The following is a 17,404-nucleotide window of genomic DNA, read 5'->3' on the forward strand; positions in this document are numbered from 1 at the left end:
GAGGCAAAAGGTAGGACCCAAACTTTTTGTCACCCCGCAAGACCCTTTCGTCACCCTGCCAGCCACCACCAAGGAAGACGTTGGGGACAACAACAAAAAACTTGCTTCGGGTCGCCGCACCATCACCAAGGCCGGCGGCAAGGGTGGTGGCAGGGCCGCAGCGGCACCGACGATGATAGATCGCTCTCCCATTCCTCCAGACGGTGGCAAGTAGGAGAGGAAGCCGACAGCGGCCATGAAGGCACTAGCCAAGGAAGAGGCAATGAATAATGAGGCGACTCCGGTGCCTAGAAATCGTCCTTGTACCCCGTCTCCGACGAACCCTACGTCCCCTTGTCCAGCACGTCCGGCCACCGCTGCCGCCGCCGAGGACCGTGGCCGCCAAGTGGTTATGAAATGCTGGTCAAATTTCGTGCCTTTTCTTTTCGCCGGATACATTGGTGATTGCTTGCGGGCATAGAGTGATGAGGTTGTTGTTGTTATTGTTGTGGTTGATGTTGTTGTTGATTACGCTGTGGAGGGGTTGAATGTGACCGAATTCTTGTCTCAATTGAAGGAGTCACACATGCTTGGCCTTGATGATTGACACTGCGAAGAGTCGATGTTTGCTCAGCAAGAAGAAGCCAGGGAGGAGGAGGAGGACCCCGAATTGGTGATGGAGGAGGAGGAGGTCGATGATCCCATGGAGACACAAGGAAGCTGAAGATATCGAGGGCACACAACTATTCTCAAGAAGAAGACGTTCCTTCGTGTCATCCTTGGATGAACGTGTTGCTCGATGCATCGTTTGACATGGATCAATCAAAGGATAAGTTTAAGCGTAGGATTGAAGAGTATTAGTATTATAGCAACATCATGGACGTCGCATTATGCTGCACTCAAGGCTCTCCTAGGCACTTTTGGGCACCATCCTGAAGCAATGCAACTGCTGATCCGCTTGCATTGATCAAACCAACCATTTACCACCGAGCGGGGTGCAAATCACAGCTATGGCCCTATCATCAAAGAGCTATACAAGCAACACAACAAGTAGAATGGTGGTAAGGGCTTCACATTGCACCATTGCTACAAAGGACTTTGCAACGATGAAAAGTGGATTAGGAGGAACCTCGAGCCACACCGAAGAGGTCAATGATTAGCATATCCATTGAAACCGATGACGAGGAGGATGAAAATCACAACAAGAGGTCGGATGGTGATAAGATTGCAAAAGAGTGGAAGAATAAAGGAGGCTTAGGAGCCTACAGGGAAGAACGTTTGGCTATGATTGAGACCATGAAAGCATTGGCAGCCGAACTCAAAGAAGAAAAGGCGACAAGGCGGAACGAGCTCAAGTCCTTGCAGGACGAGAAGCGATGGTCATGAAGGAAATATGCCCTAGAGGCAATAATAAAGTTATTATTTATTTCCTCATATCATGATAAATGTTTATTATTCATGCTAGAATTGTATTAACCGGAAACATAATACATGTGTGAATACATAGACAAACATAGTGTCACTAGTATGCCTCTACTTGACTAGCTCGTTGATCAAAGATGGTTGAGTTTCCTAGCCATAGACATGAGTTGTCATTTGATTAACGGGATCACATCATTAGGAGAATGATGTGATTGACTTGACCCATTCCGTTAGCGAAGCACTTGATCGTTTAGTTCACTACTATTGCTTTCTTCATGACTTATACATGTTCCTGTGACTATGAGATTATGCAACTCCCGATTACCGGAGGAACACTTTGTGTGCTACCAAACGTCACAACGTAACTGGGTGATTATAAAGGTGCTCTACAGGTGTCTCCGATGGTACTTGTTGAGTTGGCATAGATCGAGATTAGGATTTGTCACTCCGATTGTCGGAGAGGTATCTTTGGGCCCTCTCGGTAATGCACATCACAATAAGCCTTGCAAGCAATGTGACTAATGAGTTAGTTGCGGAATGATGCATTACGGAACGAGTAAAGAGACTTGCCGGTAACGAGATTGAGCTAGGTATTGAGATACCGACGATCGAATCTAGGGCAAGTAACATACCGATGACAAAGGGAACAACATATGTTGTTATGCGGTTTGACCGATAAAGATCTTCGTAGAATATGTAGGAACCAATATGAGCATCCAGGTCCCGCTGTTGGTTATTAACCGGTAACGTGTCTCGGTCATGTCTACATAGTTCTTGAACCCGTAGGGTCCGCACGCTTAAAGTTCTGTGGCGATCGGTATTATGAGTTTATATGTTTTGATGTACCAAAGGTAGTTCGGAGTCCCGAATATGATCATGGACATGACGAGGAGTCTCGAAATGGTCGAGACATAAAGATTGATATATTGGAAGCCTACATTTGGACATCGGAAGAGTTCCGAGGGAAATCGGGATTTTACCGGAGTGCCGGAGGGGTTACCGGAACCCCCGGGGGTTAATGGGCCTTGTTGGGCCCTAGTGGAGAGAGAGAGGGGCCGGCCAGGGCAGGCCGCGCGCCCCCTCCCCCTCTTGTCCGAATTGGACTAGGAAGGGGGGGCGCCCCCCTTTCCTTCTCCTTCTCCCCTTCCTTTCCCCCTCCTAGTAGGAGTAGGAAAGAGGGGAGTCCTACTCCTACTAGGAGGAGGACTCCTCCTCCTGGCGCGCCCTACAGGGCCGGCCGACCTCCCCCCTTGCTCCTTTATATACGGGGGTAGGGGGGCACCCTAGGACACACAAGTTGATCATTGATCTCTCCCAGCCGTGTGCGGTGCCCCCTCCACCATAATCCACCTCAGTCATATCGTAGCGGTGCTTAGGCGAAGCCCCGCGACGGTAGCTTCATCAACATCGTCACCACGCTGTCGTGCTGACGAAACTCTCCCTCGAGCTCTACTAGATCGTGAGTTCGCGGGACGTCACCGAGCTGAACGTGTGCTGAACGCGGAGGTGCCGTACATTCGGTACTGAGGATCGGTCGATCGTGAAGACGTACGACTACATCAACCGCGTTGTCATAATGCTTCCGCTTAACGGTCTACGAGGGTACGTGGACGACACTCTCCCCTCTCGTTGCTATGCATCACCATGATCTTGCGTGTGCGTAGGAATTTTTTTGAAATTACTACGTTCCCCAATAGTGGCATCCGAGCCAGGTTATTGCGTAGATGTTATATGCACGAGTAGAACACAAGTGAGTTGTGGGCGATACAAGTCATACTGCTTACCAGCATGTCATACTTTGGTTCGGCGGTATTGTTGGATGAAGCGGCCCGGACCCACATTACGTGTACGCTTACGCGAGACTGGTTCTACCGACGTGCTTTGCACACAGGTGGCTGGCGGGTGTCAGTTTCTCCAACTTTAGTTGAACCGAGTGTGACTACGCCCGGTCCTTGAGAAGGTTAAAACGGCACTAACTTGACGAACTATCGTTGTGGTTTTGATGCATAGGTAAGAACGGTTCTTGCTCAGCCCGTAGCAGCCACGTAAAACTTGCAACAACAAAGTAGAGGACGTCTAGTTTTTGCAGGGCATGTTGTGATGTGATATGGTCAAGACATGATGCTATATTTTATTGTATGAGATGATCATGTTTTGTAACGGAGTTATCGGCAACTGGCAGGAGCCATATGGTTGTCGCTTTATTGTATGCAATGCAATCGCCCTGTAATTGCTTTACTTTATCACTAAGCGGTAGCGATAGTCGTAGAAGCAATAGTTGGCGAGACAACAACGATGCTACAATGGAGATCAAGGTGTCGCGCCGGTGACGATGGTGATCATGACGGTGCTTTGGAGATGGAGATCAAAGGCACAAGATGATGATGGCCATATCATATCACTTATATTGATTGCATGTGATGTTTATCCTTTATGCATCTTATTCTTCTTTGTTTGACGGTAGCATTATAAGATGATCTCTCACTAAATTTCAAGGTAAAAGTGTTCTCCCTGAGTATGCACCGTTGCCAAAGTTCGTCGTGCCGAGACACCATGTGATGGTCGGGTGTGATAAGCTCAACGTTCATCTACAACGGGTGTAAGACAGTTTTGCACATGCAGAATACTCGGGTTAAACTTGACGAGCCTAGCATATGCAGATATGGCCTCGGAACACTGAGACCGAAAGGTCGAGCGTGAATCATATAGTAGATATGATCAACATAGTGATGTTCACCATTGAAAACTACTCCATCTCACGTGATGATCGGTTATGGTTTAGTTGATATGGATCACGTGATCACTTAGATGATTAGAGGGATGTCTATCTATGTGGGAGTTCTTAAGTAATATGATTAATTGAACTTAAATTTATCATGAACTTAGTACCTAATAGTATTTTGCCTGTCTATGTTGTTGTAGATAGATGGCCCGTGTTGTTGTTCCGTTGAATTTTAATGCGTTCCTTGATAAAGCAAAGTTGAAAGATGATGGTAGCAATTACACGGACTGGGTCTGTAACTTGAGGATTATCCTCATTGCTGCACAGAAGAATTACGTCCTGGAAGCACCGCTGGGTGCCAGGCCTGCTGCAGATGCAACTGACGACGTTAAGAACGTATGGCAGAGCAAAGCTGATGACTACTCAATAGTTCAGTGTGCCATGCTTTACGGCTTAGAACCGGGACTTCAAGGACGTTTTGAACGTCATGGAGCATATGAGATGTTTCAGGAGTTGAAGTTAATATTTCAAGCAAATGCCCGGATTGAGAGATATGAAGTCTCCAATAAGTTCTACAGCTGCAAAATGGAGGAGAATAGTTCTGTCAGTGAATATATACTCAGAATGTCTGGGTACTGCAATCACTTGATTCAACTGGGAGTTAATCTTCTGGATGATAGTGTCATTGACAGAATTCTTCAATCACTGCCACCAAGCTACAAGAGCTTCGTGATGAACTATAATATGCAAGGGATGGATAAGACAATTCCCGAGTTCTTCGCAATGCTCAAGGCTGCGGAGGTACAAATCAAGAAGGAGCATCAAGTGTTGATGGTCAACAAGACCACCAGTTTCAAGAAAAAGGGTAAAGGGAAGAAGATGGGAAACTTCAAGAAGAACGGCAAACAAGTTGCTGCTCAGGAGAAGAAACCCAAGTCTGGACCTAAGCCTGAGACTGAGTGCTTCTACTGCAAACAGACTGGTCACTGGAAGCGGAACTGCCCCAAGTATTTGGCGGATAAGAAGGATGGCAAGGTGAACAAAGGTATATGTGATATACATGTTATTGATGTGTACCTTACTAGAGCTCACAGTAGCAACCCGGGTATTTGATATGGTTCTGTTGCTAATATTTGCAACTCGAAACAGGGACTACAGATTAAGCGAAGACTGGCTAAGGACGAGGTGACGATGCGCGTGGGAAATGGTTCCAAAGTCCATGTGATCGCCGTCGGCACGCTACCTCTACATCTACCTTCGAGATTAGTTTTAGACCTGAATAATTGTTATTTGGTGCCAGCGTTAAGCATGAACATTATATCTGGATCTTGTTTGATGCGAGACGGTTATTCATTTAAATCTGAGAATAATGGTTGTTCTATTTATATGAGTAATATCTTTTATGGTCATGCACCCTTGAAGAGTGGTCTATTTGTGATGAATCTGGATAGTAGTGATACACATATTCATAATGTTGAAGCCAAAAGATGTAGAGTTGATAATGATAGTGCAACTTATTTGTGGCACTGCCATTTGGGTCATATTGGTGTAAAACGCATGAAGAAACTCCATACTGATGGACTTCTGGAATCACTTGGTACTTGTGAACCATGCCTCATGGGCAAGATGACTAAAACGCCGTTCTCCGGAACAATGGAGCGAGCAACGGATTTGTTGGAAATCATACATACTGATGTATGTGGTCCAATGAATATTGAGGCTCGCGGCGGGTATCGTTATTTTCTCACCTTCACAGATGATTTGAGCAGATATGGGTATATCTACTTAATGAAACATAAGTCTGAAACATTTGAAAACTTCAAAGAATTTCAGAGTGAAGTGGAAAATCATCGTAACAAGAAAATAAAGTTTCTATGATCTGATCGTGGAGGAGAATATTTGAGTTACGAGTTTCGTCTACATTTGAAACAATGCGGAATAGTTTCGCAACTCACGCCACCCGGAACACCATAGCGTAATGGTGTGTCCAAACGTCGTAATCGTACTTTACTAGATATGGTGCGATCTATGATGTCTCTTACTGATTTACCGCTATCATTTTGGGGTTATGCTTTAGAGACGGCTGCATTCACGTTAAATAGGGCACCATCGAAATCCGTTGAGACGACGCCTTATGAACTGTGGTTTGGCAAGAAAACCAAGGTTGTCGTTTCTTAAAGTTTGGGGCTGTGATGCTTATGTGAAAAAGCTTCAACCTGATAAGCTCGAACCCAAATCGGAGAAATGTGTCTTCATAGGATACCCAAAGGAAACTGTTGGGTACACCTTCTATCACAGATCTGAAGGCAAAACATTCGTTGCTAAGAATGGATCCTTTCTAGAGAAGGAGTTTCTCTCGAAAGAAGTGAGTGGGAGGAAAGTAGAACTTGATGAGGTAACTGTACCTGCTCCCTTATTGGAAATTAGTTCATCACAGAAATCGGTTCATGTGACACCTATACCAATTAGTGAGGAAGCTAATGATGTTGATCATGAAACTTCAGATCAAGTTACTACCGAACCTCGTAGGTCAACCAGAGTAAGATCCGCACCAGAGTGGTACGGTAATCCTATTCTTGAGGTCATGTTACTTGACCAAGGCGAACCTACAAACTATGAAGAAGTGATGGTGAGCCCAGATTCTGCAAAATGGCTTGAGGCCATGAAATCTGAGATGGGATCCATGTATGAGAACAAAGTGTGGACTTTGGTTGACTTGCGCGATGATCGGCAAGCCATAGAGAATAAATGGATCTTCAAGAAGAAGACTGACACTGACGGTAATGTTACTGTCTACAAAGCTCGACTTGTTGCGAAAGGTTTTCGACAAGTTCAAGGAGTTGACTACGATGAGACTTTCTCACCCGTAGCGATGCTTAAGTCTGTCCGAATCATGTTAGCAATTGCCGCATTTTATGATTATGAAATTTGGCAAATGGATGTCAAAACTACATTCCTGAATGGATTTCTGGAAGAAGAGTTGTATATGATGCAACCGGAAGGTTTTGTCGATCCAAAGGGAGCTAACAAAGTGTGCAAGCTCCAGCGATCCATTTATGGACTGGTGCAAGCCTCTCGGAGTTGGAACAAATGTTTTGATAGTGTGATCAAAGCATATGGATTTATACAGACTTTTGGAGAAGCCTGTATTTACAAGAAAGTGAGTAGGAGCTCTGTAGCATTTCTAATATTATATGTGGATGACATATTGTTGATTGGAAATGATATAGAATTTCTGGATAGCATAAAAGGATACTTGAATAAGAGTTTTTCAATGAAAGACCTCGGTAAAGCTGCTTATATATTGGGCATCAAGATCTATAGAGATAGATCAAGACGCTTAATTGGACTTTCACAAAGCACATACCTTGATAAAGTTTTGAAGAAGTTCAAAATGGATCAAGCAAAGAAAGGGTTCTTGCCTGTGTTACAAGGTGTGAAGTTGAGTCAGACTCAATGCCCGACCACTGCAGAAGATAGAGAGAAAATGAAAAGTGTTCCCTATGCTTCAGCCATAGGCTCTATCATGTATGCAATGCTGTGTACCAGGCCTGATGTGTGCCTTGCAATTAGCTTAGCAGGTAGGTACCAAAGTAATCCAGGAGTGGATCACTGGACAACGGTCAAGAACATCCTGAAATACATGAAAAGGACTAAGGATATGTTTCTCGTTTATGGAGGTGACAAAGAGCTCGTCGTAAATGGTTACGTCGATGCAAGCTTTGACACTGATCCGGACGATTCTAAATCGCAAACCTGATACGTGTTTACATTGAACGGTGGAGCTGTCAGTTGGTGCAGTTCTAAACAAAGCATCGTGGCGGGATCTACGTGTGAAGCGGAGTACATAGCTGCTTCGGAAGCAGCAAATGAAGGAGTTCATATCCGATCTAGGTGTCATACCTAGTGCATCGGGTCCAATGAAAATCTTTTGTGACAATACTGGTGCAATTGCCTTGGCAAAGGAATCCAGATTTCACAAGAGGACCAAGCACATCAAAAGACGCTTCAATTCCATCCGGGATCAAGACCAAGTGAGAGACATAGAGATTTGCAAGATACATACGGATCTGAATGTTGCAGACCCGTTGACTAAGCCTCTTCCACGAGCAAAACATGATCAGCACCAAGACTCCATGGGTGTTAGAATCATTACTGTGTTATCTAGATTATTGACTCTAGTGCAAGTGGGAGACTGAAGGAAATATGCCCTAGAGGCAATAATAAAGTTATTATTTATTTCCTCATATCATGATAAATGTTTATTATTCATGCTAGAATTGTATTAACCGGAAACATAATACATGTGTGAATACATAGACAAACATAGTGTCACTAGTATGCCTCTACTTGAATAGCTCGTTGATCAAAGATGGTTGAGTTTCCTAGCCATAGACATGAGTTGTCATTTGATTAACGGGATCACATCATTAGGAGAATGATGTGATTGACTTGACCCATTCCGTTAGCGAAGCACTTGATCGTTTAGTTTACTGCTATTGCTTTCTTCATGACTTATACATGTTCCTGTGACTGTGAGATTATGCAACTCCCGATTACCGGAGGAACACTTTGTGTGCTACCAAACGTCACAACGTAACTGGGTGATTATAAAGGTGCTCTACAGGTGTCTCCGATGGTACTTGTTGAGTTGGCATAGATCGAGATTAGGATTTGTCACTCCGATTGTCGGAGAGGTATCTCTGGGCCCTCTCGGTAATGCACATCACAATAAGCCTTGCAAGCAATGTGACTAATGAGTTAGTTGCGGAATGATGCATTACGGAACGAGTAAAGAGACTTGCCGATAACGAGATTGAGCTAGGTATTGAGATACCGACAATCGAATCTCGGGCAAGTAACATACCGATGACAAAGGGAACAACGTATGTTGTTATGCGGTTTGACCGATAAAGATCTTCGTAGAATATGTAGGAACCAATATGAGCATCTAGGTTCCGCTGTTCGTTATTGACCGGTAACGTGTCTCGGTCATGTCTACATAATTCTCGAACCCGTAGGGTCCGCACGCTTAAAGTTCTGTGACGATCGGTATTATGAGTTTATATGTTTTGATGTACCGAAGGTAGTTCGGAGTCCCAGATATGATCACGGACATGACGAGGAGTCTCGAAATGGTCGAGACATAAATATTGATATATTGGAAGCCTACATTTGGACATCGGAAGAGTTCCGGGTGAAATCGGGATTTTACCGGAGTGCCGGAGGGGTTACTGGAACCCCCCGGGGGTTAATGGGCCTTGTTGGGCCCTAGTGGAGAGAGAGAGAGGGGCCGGCCAGGGCAGGCCGCGCGCCCCTCCCCCTCTGGTCCGAATTGGACTAGGAAGGGGGGCCCCTTTCCTTCTCCTTCTCCCCTTCCTTTCCCCCTCATAGTAGGAGTAGGAAAGAGGGGAGTCCTACTCCTACTAGGAGGAGGACTCCTACTCCTGGCGCGCCCTATAGGGCCGGCCGGCCTCCCCCCTTGCTCCTTTATATACGGAGGTAGGGGGCACCCTAGGACACACAAGTTGATCATTGATCTCTCCCAGTCGTGTGCGGTGCCCCCTCCACCATAATCCACCTCGGTCATATCGTAGCGGTGCTTAGGCGAAGCCCTGCAACGGTAGCTTCATCAACATCGTCACCATGCCGTCGTGCTGACGAAACTCTCCCTCGAGCTCTACTGGATCATGAGTTCGCGGGACGTCACCGAGCTGAACGTGTGCTGAACGCGGAGGTGCCGTACGTTCGGTACTGAGGATCGGTCGATCGTGAAGACGTACGACTACATCAATCGCGTTGTCATAACGCTTCCGCTTAACGGTCTACGAGGGTACGTGGACGACACTCTCCCTTCTCGTTGCTATGCATCACCATGATCTTCACCATGATCTTGCGTGTGCGTAGGAATTTTTTTGAAATTACTACATTCCCCAACAGGTCAAAGTTGGCAACCGAAGAGAGGAATATGAAGGCAGGGGAGCGTAGCTTGCACTTGAGGAGGTGATGCTTGTGAAAGAGAAGAAGGCCGAAGAACGTGTATCATGTTCATGGACCCAACCATGATGGATGCCACGACAAAAAAGTATTGGGAGCTCACTCGTGTAGAGATCATGAACCAATCGGAGGATGGTGGTGGTTATGCGGATGGAGGTGGACAAGGAGGTGATGGTGCTTGAGTTCATGTAGTATGCATTTAGTAGGGCTCGATCCATGACAAGACATGCTATATTGTGGTGATTTTGGATCAAACATGATTGATGTGGTACCTTTTGGAATTTGGATGAACTCTATGCATGTTTTAATTTGAATTGCTCGATGTCGATGATATGAACTATATGCATATTTATGGTTGATTTGTTGTATATGTTGGATTTGAATCATTTGAGTGACTGATGAAATAGGGTGCAATTGTTTGAAATGTATGCGACGAGGCTAAAAGAAGTGTGCGAATTTTATTTGTAATAAGGAATCGGCTAGTAACGACCACCATTTAACTCCTTAAATTGCCAGCAGTTAAAGATAAGGGCCGGCTATGGAGTTAAGTTTCATGAGATCAGTTAGAGATGCTTTGAGAATTCTTCTGTCAGTGGGCGCCTATAGAATTTGTAAATAATAGTATTGCGGCATGTTCAACTCGAATTTAAATGTTGATCAGTTTGCCATCTTAGAATTCTTCAAAACTGGTCGAGGCATAGGAACAATGAATATAGTTGATGGTGGAATCCACGAATTATGATAACATGTTGGTGGTGAATGAGAGTCGATGATGGTTGTCAAACTTGTGATGGCAGTGAATGGAGTCGTGAACGTACCCATGGTTAGAGTTGACGGACGACATGGAACCGATGCTTGTGGACAATACTCAACATTGTCCATCATCATATGGGCATGTTCGATTGTGTCTTGGAGACATTCAAGTAGATAGAGGGTGATGTGGCGGTCAAGCAGATATTCTCGTGTTACTGGTGTGGAAGATATTAGGAAAGAGTTTGTCATTTGAAGAGAAAAAGCCAAGTCTATTAAGCATTTTTCGTATCATACCAAAAGTGGGTAAACCGAAGGAGATCGTATGTAGGAGTGAAACTATGTGGACTTTCTGCGGTATACATGATAGAGCAGGCGAAGGAGAAGAGAAGGTGTCAGTTGCTATGAGATAGTCGGAGAAAAAGTATTGAAGTGTTTTTCCTTATTTTTGTAATTTCGGCAAAGTTGGCTCTTGTCAAAACTTTTACTAGTAGTAGTACCATGAAGAAGTGTCAATATTCAATACACATGGTATAAAATCCCATATAGAGTCTAGATAAATAGGTCAATGCCACTATCCCAAGGTCCATAGATCTCGTGTCAATAGTTTGAGAGTTTAGACAAATGTTACAGTAACTCCTGAAGGATCTAAGAGCAAGTATAATAGAGTGACGTTAACGGGCTATAAGATGTCACATTAGGTTTATGTCTAGTTGGATGGGAGATGAGAGGAGAAAAAAGAAAAGCAAGCTACAAACTTGACGATTGTAGCATGAGCCCTCTCTAATAAAAAAGGTGCGTCACATATTAATGGTATAGCATACTTGTATGCGAGTGAGGCGTTTTGGCTCCCAGACTCAGATGAGTCGTAGAGTGAAAAAAATCATTAAAAATACTAAAGAATTCAAAAAATTCTATTTTTTTTTGGAGAAAGATGACTAAGTGCGTGATGTTCATGCCAAATTTCAGAGCATTTTGGATGTATAAGTAGATCTCAGCAAAAAAAACAAATTTGGGGTCTGTGATTTTTTTTACCGTTTGGACCTGATTTCATTTTTATGCTGAGAGCTATATAGATGTCCAAATGCTTTGAAAATTAGCAGGTACCTCACGCATTCAGTCATCTTTCTCCACAAAAAAAAAATCAGAATTTTGAATTTTTCTAGTATTATTTTTCAATTTACTGTTCATTGGGTGTAGATGAGTCCGGGCTGAGAATTGGATATTCGACTAGTATGCCTACTATTGTATGAGTGGACTATCAGGTGAATGAAGCGTTTGGAGCTCAGCCATCATGGAATACATGTATATGAAAAGATCAAAATTCAAAAATTTTAGTTAAAAAAAATCTAGGAAAAAAGATGCACAAGTATACAAGGATGTGTATGCATGTAAAATGTCAGGATGAAATACCTTCAAATGCGATCTGTGCAAAATAAAATAAAATTCATGGACTTTGGGGATGAACAGTATCATGCGCTAGAAGCCACAGATTAGCTTTTTTTTTGCACAACCCTCATTTGAACAGATTTCGTCCTAAAAAAGTACACACACCTGTGTTATGCCTCCATGTAGATTTGTATTTTTTCAGAATTTTTGAAATGTAAAAATATAAATTTTGATGAATTTTGTATATTTTTTAAAACCTTCAAAAGCAATTTTTGTTATTAGGTTGGCTATAAGTGCGACAACCCGTATAGCTGACTGTTGGTTATACTATTAACCATGCTCTAATAATGCAGCTCTCACCATAGCCGTCCGAATGTTGAGGATCTGGCGCAAGATAGAAAATTTAAAACTACCATGAAGCATTGTGTCAATAGTCAATAGTAGCATGAAGAAAGTTGAGGATACGGCGCAAGATGAAGATTTGGAATCAAACGAGAAGGGAATTTACTGTGGACGGCAGGGCAGGTGACAGACACGTGGCTGCGTCAGTTGCAAAAAACCATCCAACAGTAAAAAAAAAATGCACCCACGCATTCGGAAAAGGTTCAAAGACCCCGATGCATCTTCCCACCCGCCAATTAATGCCCCCTCGGGACCAGCGCATCACTTCAATGCGAAGAACCAAAAAGACCCGAGAAGGAGGAGGAGAAGAAGAAAAAAAGAGAGCTTCCACCGCGAGCAGAAGGAAGCAGCAGCTGTGGCAGCAGAGTAGCAGAGCTAGCGCGAGGCGGGCTGTGGGACCCCGCGCGCATGGCGGCGCCCTGAGGGAGCCCGCGCCGCCCACCGGGCTCCGGCGGAGATGCGGCCGCGGGGAGCCGCCCTGCTCCTCCTCCTCGCCGCGCTCTCCTCCGTTTATGGTATGTACACTCGAGATTTTCCCCCCCTCCCCTCTCCGCTGTTCTTGCACGGGTGGGTTATCGTACCTTTTCTTGGATTTGACATTCGAGCCGCAATGCCGAGTGGAATTCTGGCCTGGGCTCGCGGCCCTGCAATGGGATCGCCCGGGGAAAGCGCCGGCCATGGCGTGCGTGGCAAGTCCCCCCATGGCCATGACTTGTGCGGGGAAAAGGTTTTTGCCTTTGCCTCATGGAGCTAGCTCCTGCGATTTGCCTGCGCGCATCTGAATCCAGCCTCCAGGTCGGGCGGACAAGGCACGGATGGCCGTCTCCTGCCTCCTTCCTCTCTCTGCTTTTCATGAACCAAATCAGGCTCAGTACATCGAGCCTCGAATTTCGATGCAAATTTGTGGTTCCGATTTCTTGCATCGGCGGTGCCAGCAAGCATTGGTACAGAAATTTCTAGGTTTTGGTGCAATGCTGGCGAGGGGTTTTGGCCTTTTGGGCAGGTTCCGTTCGGTCCTCATCTTCTTGCATACAGCAGCTGTCATTGCACTCGGCGGCATCCACTCGACTTTACGCATAATGCCAAGCCCCAACCGATGGGGAAAACATGTCTGCATTTGCATTTTCTTGTCCATTAAACACATTGCCGTTTCAGCTATAGTGAATGCAAGTTTTGTATTATCTGCTTTTGTGTTTGTAACTTTGTATACATTGCAAGGGTTCAAACACCTTTTCTGAACACCCTTACCCTGTGCAGTGCCACTGGGAACGGCAAGCTCAACAACCATCACGGCCTACTTACTTGGATTATGGAGTAGAACACATCGGCATTCTTCAGTTCTTTCCCCTGCACCAGCCCCTTCTCCCGGACCTCAAGGTAAGTAGAACTACTCATTAGGTCTCTGCATATAAATGGTAATTACAGGTGTAGCATAGCAATCACATAAGTACTTTTCTGTCTGTGACATACCATGATTATTTTCTGTGTGTACCACTTTCTATTTCGATTATCCTGTTTATTTAGAATCTTTTGTATCACTTATCTATGCTTTTGTTTACCAGGTGCCTCTGTTTATCACCCAGTGCATAGGCATCACAGAAAACGGCCTCATGTCGCCCCACCGTCTTCGGCGCCATCATTTGAAAGACAAGGTTTTACCTTTTCTCCTCAGACCAATAGACTGCATCTTACTGTTAGTACTGAATGAGATAACACTAATACGCCTGCCTGTCACTGAAAATTAAACAGATTGCAGTGGAATAACTTGTTCCGCTCCGCTCACTTCTACTCCAATTGGTTCCCCTTGTGGTTGTGTATATCCTATGCAAATTCAGCTCGATCTTAGTGTGGCACCATACCAGTTGTTCCCTAGAGTTGATGAGCTAGAAATCGAGATTGCCGCAGGTACATTCCTGAAACAGAGTCAAGTTCGGATAATGGGTGCTGGGGGAAGTATTCAAGATCCGGATAAGACTACCGTCACCATTGATTTGGTGCCACTAGGTCAGAAGTTTGATAGGACTTCAGCCTTACTGATTAGCAACAGGTTTTTGCGAAAGAAAGTTCCTATAAAGTCATCTATTTTTGGTGATTACGACGTAACGTATGTTCATTATCCTGGTGAGTGACATGATTGTTGTTGACACATCCACTTCGCTAGCGTAATGGCCCATTAGTCAAATTTTGCTTGCTTTATTTGATCACAAAAACATTGCAGGCCTTCCTTCTTCAGTACCTAATATCCCAGGATCCTTGGGTCCAATAAGCAGCAATGAGTATCCCTTTGGTGCAAATGTACACAATGGAAGCCATCCGAAGATTAGTTCCAAAATTATCGCCATAATTGCTCTGTCAGCTGTTGTGCTTGTTTTGATGTGTTTTGGCATCTGCATCATATGCAAGTACAAAGGACGCCAAAAGCCTCATGGAACTGGTCATGCTTCAAATTCGTCAAACACCAGAAAAACAGGTAATTTTGGTAGCAAGCTATTGTATAATACACTACACTTCTAATTTCTGCATTATAGCAATTTGACTGAAATTAGTTAAGCTGAAAATTAAACACTAGGCCTTGACTGTACAAATTCTTATCTTGCTACAATTTTCTAGCCACTATGCACCAGGGACAATAAAGCTTCATTTTCAGATCGTTTTAGTGTCCAGATAATGTTTGTTATAACACCTTGTTACTAAACTGTTTCAGGTATGAGGTCATCATTCTCCAGTATGACTAGCTCGACAGCATCTTTTCCTTCGACAATAGCTACCTGCCCACGCACGGTTAAGACATTCTCAATTTCTGAGCTTGAGAAGGCAACAGACAAATTTAGCTTCAACAGAATAATAGGCGAAGGAGGGTATGGACGTGTTTATCGTGGCATAGTTGAAGATGGAGTTGAGGTAGCTGTCAAATTGCTCACTGGGAAACACCAAAACAGAGACCGTGAGTTCATCGCAGAGGTTGAGATGCTAAGTCGTTTGCATCACCGCAATCTCGTCAAGTTGGTCGGTATATGCGTTGAACGGAGCACAAGGTGCTTAGTATTCGAGCTTGTGCCAAACGGAAGCGTTGAGTCTCACCTGCATGGTATGTGAACTATGTTAATCTGCATAACATCACCTTCATAGTGTTGAAGAAACTTCACCTCCAAAGTGCACAACACACATATGCACCTATCATCTGCTTCTTTTTTGGTCGGCACATAAAAACCTCAGGAAATTCTCTGCTGTAAATATGTAATGTGCTTCTGTTCTGATATTTCAGGTCCGGATAAGATCTATGGCCCACTTGACTTCGACACCAGAATGAAAATAGCGCTGGGTGCAGCAAGGGGTCTGGCCTACCTGCATGAAGATGCCAATCCCCATGTTATTCATCGTGATTTCAAGGCTAGCAATGTTCTACTGGAGAACGATTTCACCGCCAAGGTTGCGGATTTCGGGTTGGCGAAGGAAGCATCAGAAGGAATCGAGCACATTTCCACTCAGGTTATGGGAACTTTCGGGTAAGATTTCCTGCTGTTACTGCCATCGTTGCAGAGTAATACACCGCGCCTAGTTTCTTTGAATCCTTGTTGAGTTTTGAACGGACTATTTGCAGGTACGTTGCCCCGGAGTATGCAATGACGGGGCATCTTCTTGTCAAGAGCGACGTGTACAGCTACGGGGTGGTGCTCCTGGAGCTCCTGTCGGGCCGGAAGCCGGTGGACATGACCCAGCCGCCGGGGTCCGAGAACCTGGTCACCTGGGCGCGCCCGCTGCTCACCAACCGGGAAGGCCTGCAGCTGCTGGCGGACCCGTCGCTGCCGGCGGCGAGCCGCGACTTGGAGAAGCTGGGCAAGGCGGCGGCCATCGCGTCCATGTGCGTGCACGTGGAGGCGGCGCAGCGGCCGTTCATGGGCGAGGTGGTGCAGGCGCTGAAGCTGATCTACAGCGGCGGCAACGAGGAGACCTGCAGCGGCTCCCTGGGCGGCGGCGGCGGCACGCCCACGGAGGAGGAGGAGTCCCCGTGGAACGACGGCGGCAGGAGCTGCTCGTGGAACGACGACAGCGACGCGCCGTCCTGGCCTCGCGTCCCCGGGGCGCCCCGCGTGGGCTACGGCTCGGACCCCGCGGAGGAGCCGTCGGCGCGGCGGCCGCGGTCGACGCCGAGCGCGGTGCTGGACAGGATCGAGTCCCTGGCGACGTACGACTGGTCCGGCCCGCTGAGGACCAGGGCCAGGAACTTCTACCGGCTGAGGGGCAGCATGAGCGAGCACGGCCACCGCCCTTCCGACGACGGCAGCGTCGAGGGCGACTGGATGTAGCTAGCTATAGCAGCCGAGAGAGAGAGAGAGAGTTCCATCCCATTCTGTAATTGTATAGCCCGCGCTAGGTAAGGTACTGCTTCTTGTCGATCCGATTTTGATGCGAAGAAAAGAACCCCTGGTTCTAGATCATTTTTAATCTAGTGGATGATGCATCGTGCATGCGTTTTGGGCCACAGGTTTGTTTCTTCTTTCCCGAGAGGAGGACGCAAACTGAGTAGTTTACAGCATCCCTAACCGATCGTTGAGGCCTCTGAGGAGCAAAACTTTTACTCCACGGCTGCCTCGACTCTCGAATATACTCGGCCGCCCACCCGTGTAGTATAACTTTTCCTCTTCATCCCGCGCTGGCACCCTCCCCTCCCCACCCTGCATCGTCGACGGCGTTGCCTCTAGCGACCACCATTTGCCTCTGCCAACACCTTGGCACCTCCAC

At 45.8% G+C, this 17,404-nt stretch overlaps 1 protein-coding gene across 1 annotated transcript; it reads left to right on the top strand.

The window, feature by feature from the left end:
- Nucleotides 1-12,909: 12,909 nt before the first annotated feature.
- LOC109749368 (receptor-like serine/threonine-protein kinase ALE2) lies at nt 12,910-17,144 on the top strand. The gene is made up of 8 exons (XM_020308328.4): nt 12,910-13,176; nt 13,919-14,038; nt 14,224-14,313; nt 14,411-14,782; nt 14,880-15,131; nt 15,366-15,749; nt 15,927-16,167; nt 16,263-17,144. Exons 1-8 carry the CDS (start codon nt 13,119-13,121, stop codon nt 16,966-16,968), a joined length of 2,223 nt encoding a protein of 740 aa, XP_020163917.1. The 5' UTR covers nt 12,910-13,118; the 3' UTR covers nt 16,969-17,144.
- The last annotated feature ends 260 nt before the right edge of the window (nt 17,145-17,404 follow it).

This window comes from Aegilops tauschii, chromosome 2 (assembly GCF_002575655.3).
Source record: "Aegilops tauschii subsp. strangulata cultivar AL8/78 chromosome 2, Aet v6.0, whole genome shotgun sequence".
Lineage (NCBI taxonomy): Eukaryota > Viridiplantae > Streptophyta > Magnoliopsida > Poales > Poaceae > Aegilops > Aegilops tauschii.

Excerpts from the sequence above, each read along its gene's own strand:
- LOC109749368 (XM_020308328.4), top strand. The coding sequence starts at position 13,119 with ATGCGGCCGCGGGGAGCCGCCCTGCTCCTCCTCCTCGCCGCGCTCTCC. Across the intron at positions 14,039-14,223 it reads CCCTTCTCCCGGACCTCAAG|GTGCCTCTGTTTATCACCCA; the intron begins GTAAGTAGAACT and ends TTTGTTTACCAG. Across the intron at positions 14,314-14,410 it reads GCCATCATTTGAAAGACAAG|ATTGCAGTGGAATAACTTGT; the intron begins GTTTTACCTTTT and ends AAAATTAAACAG.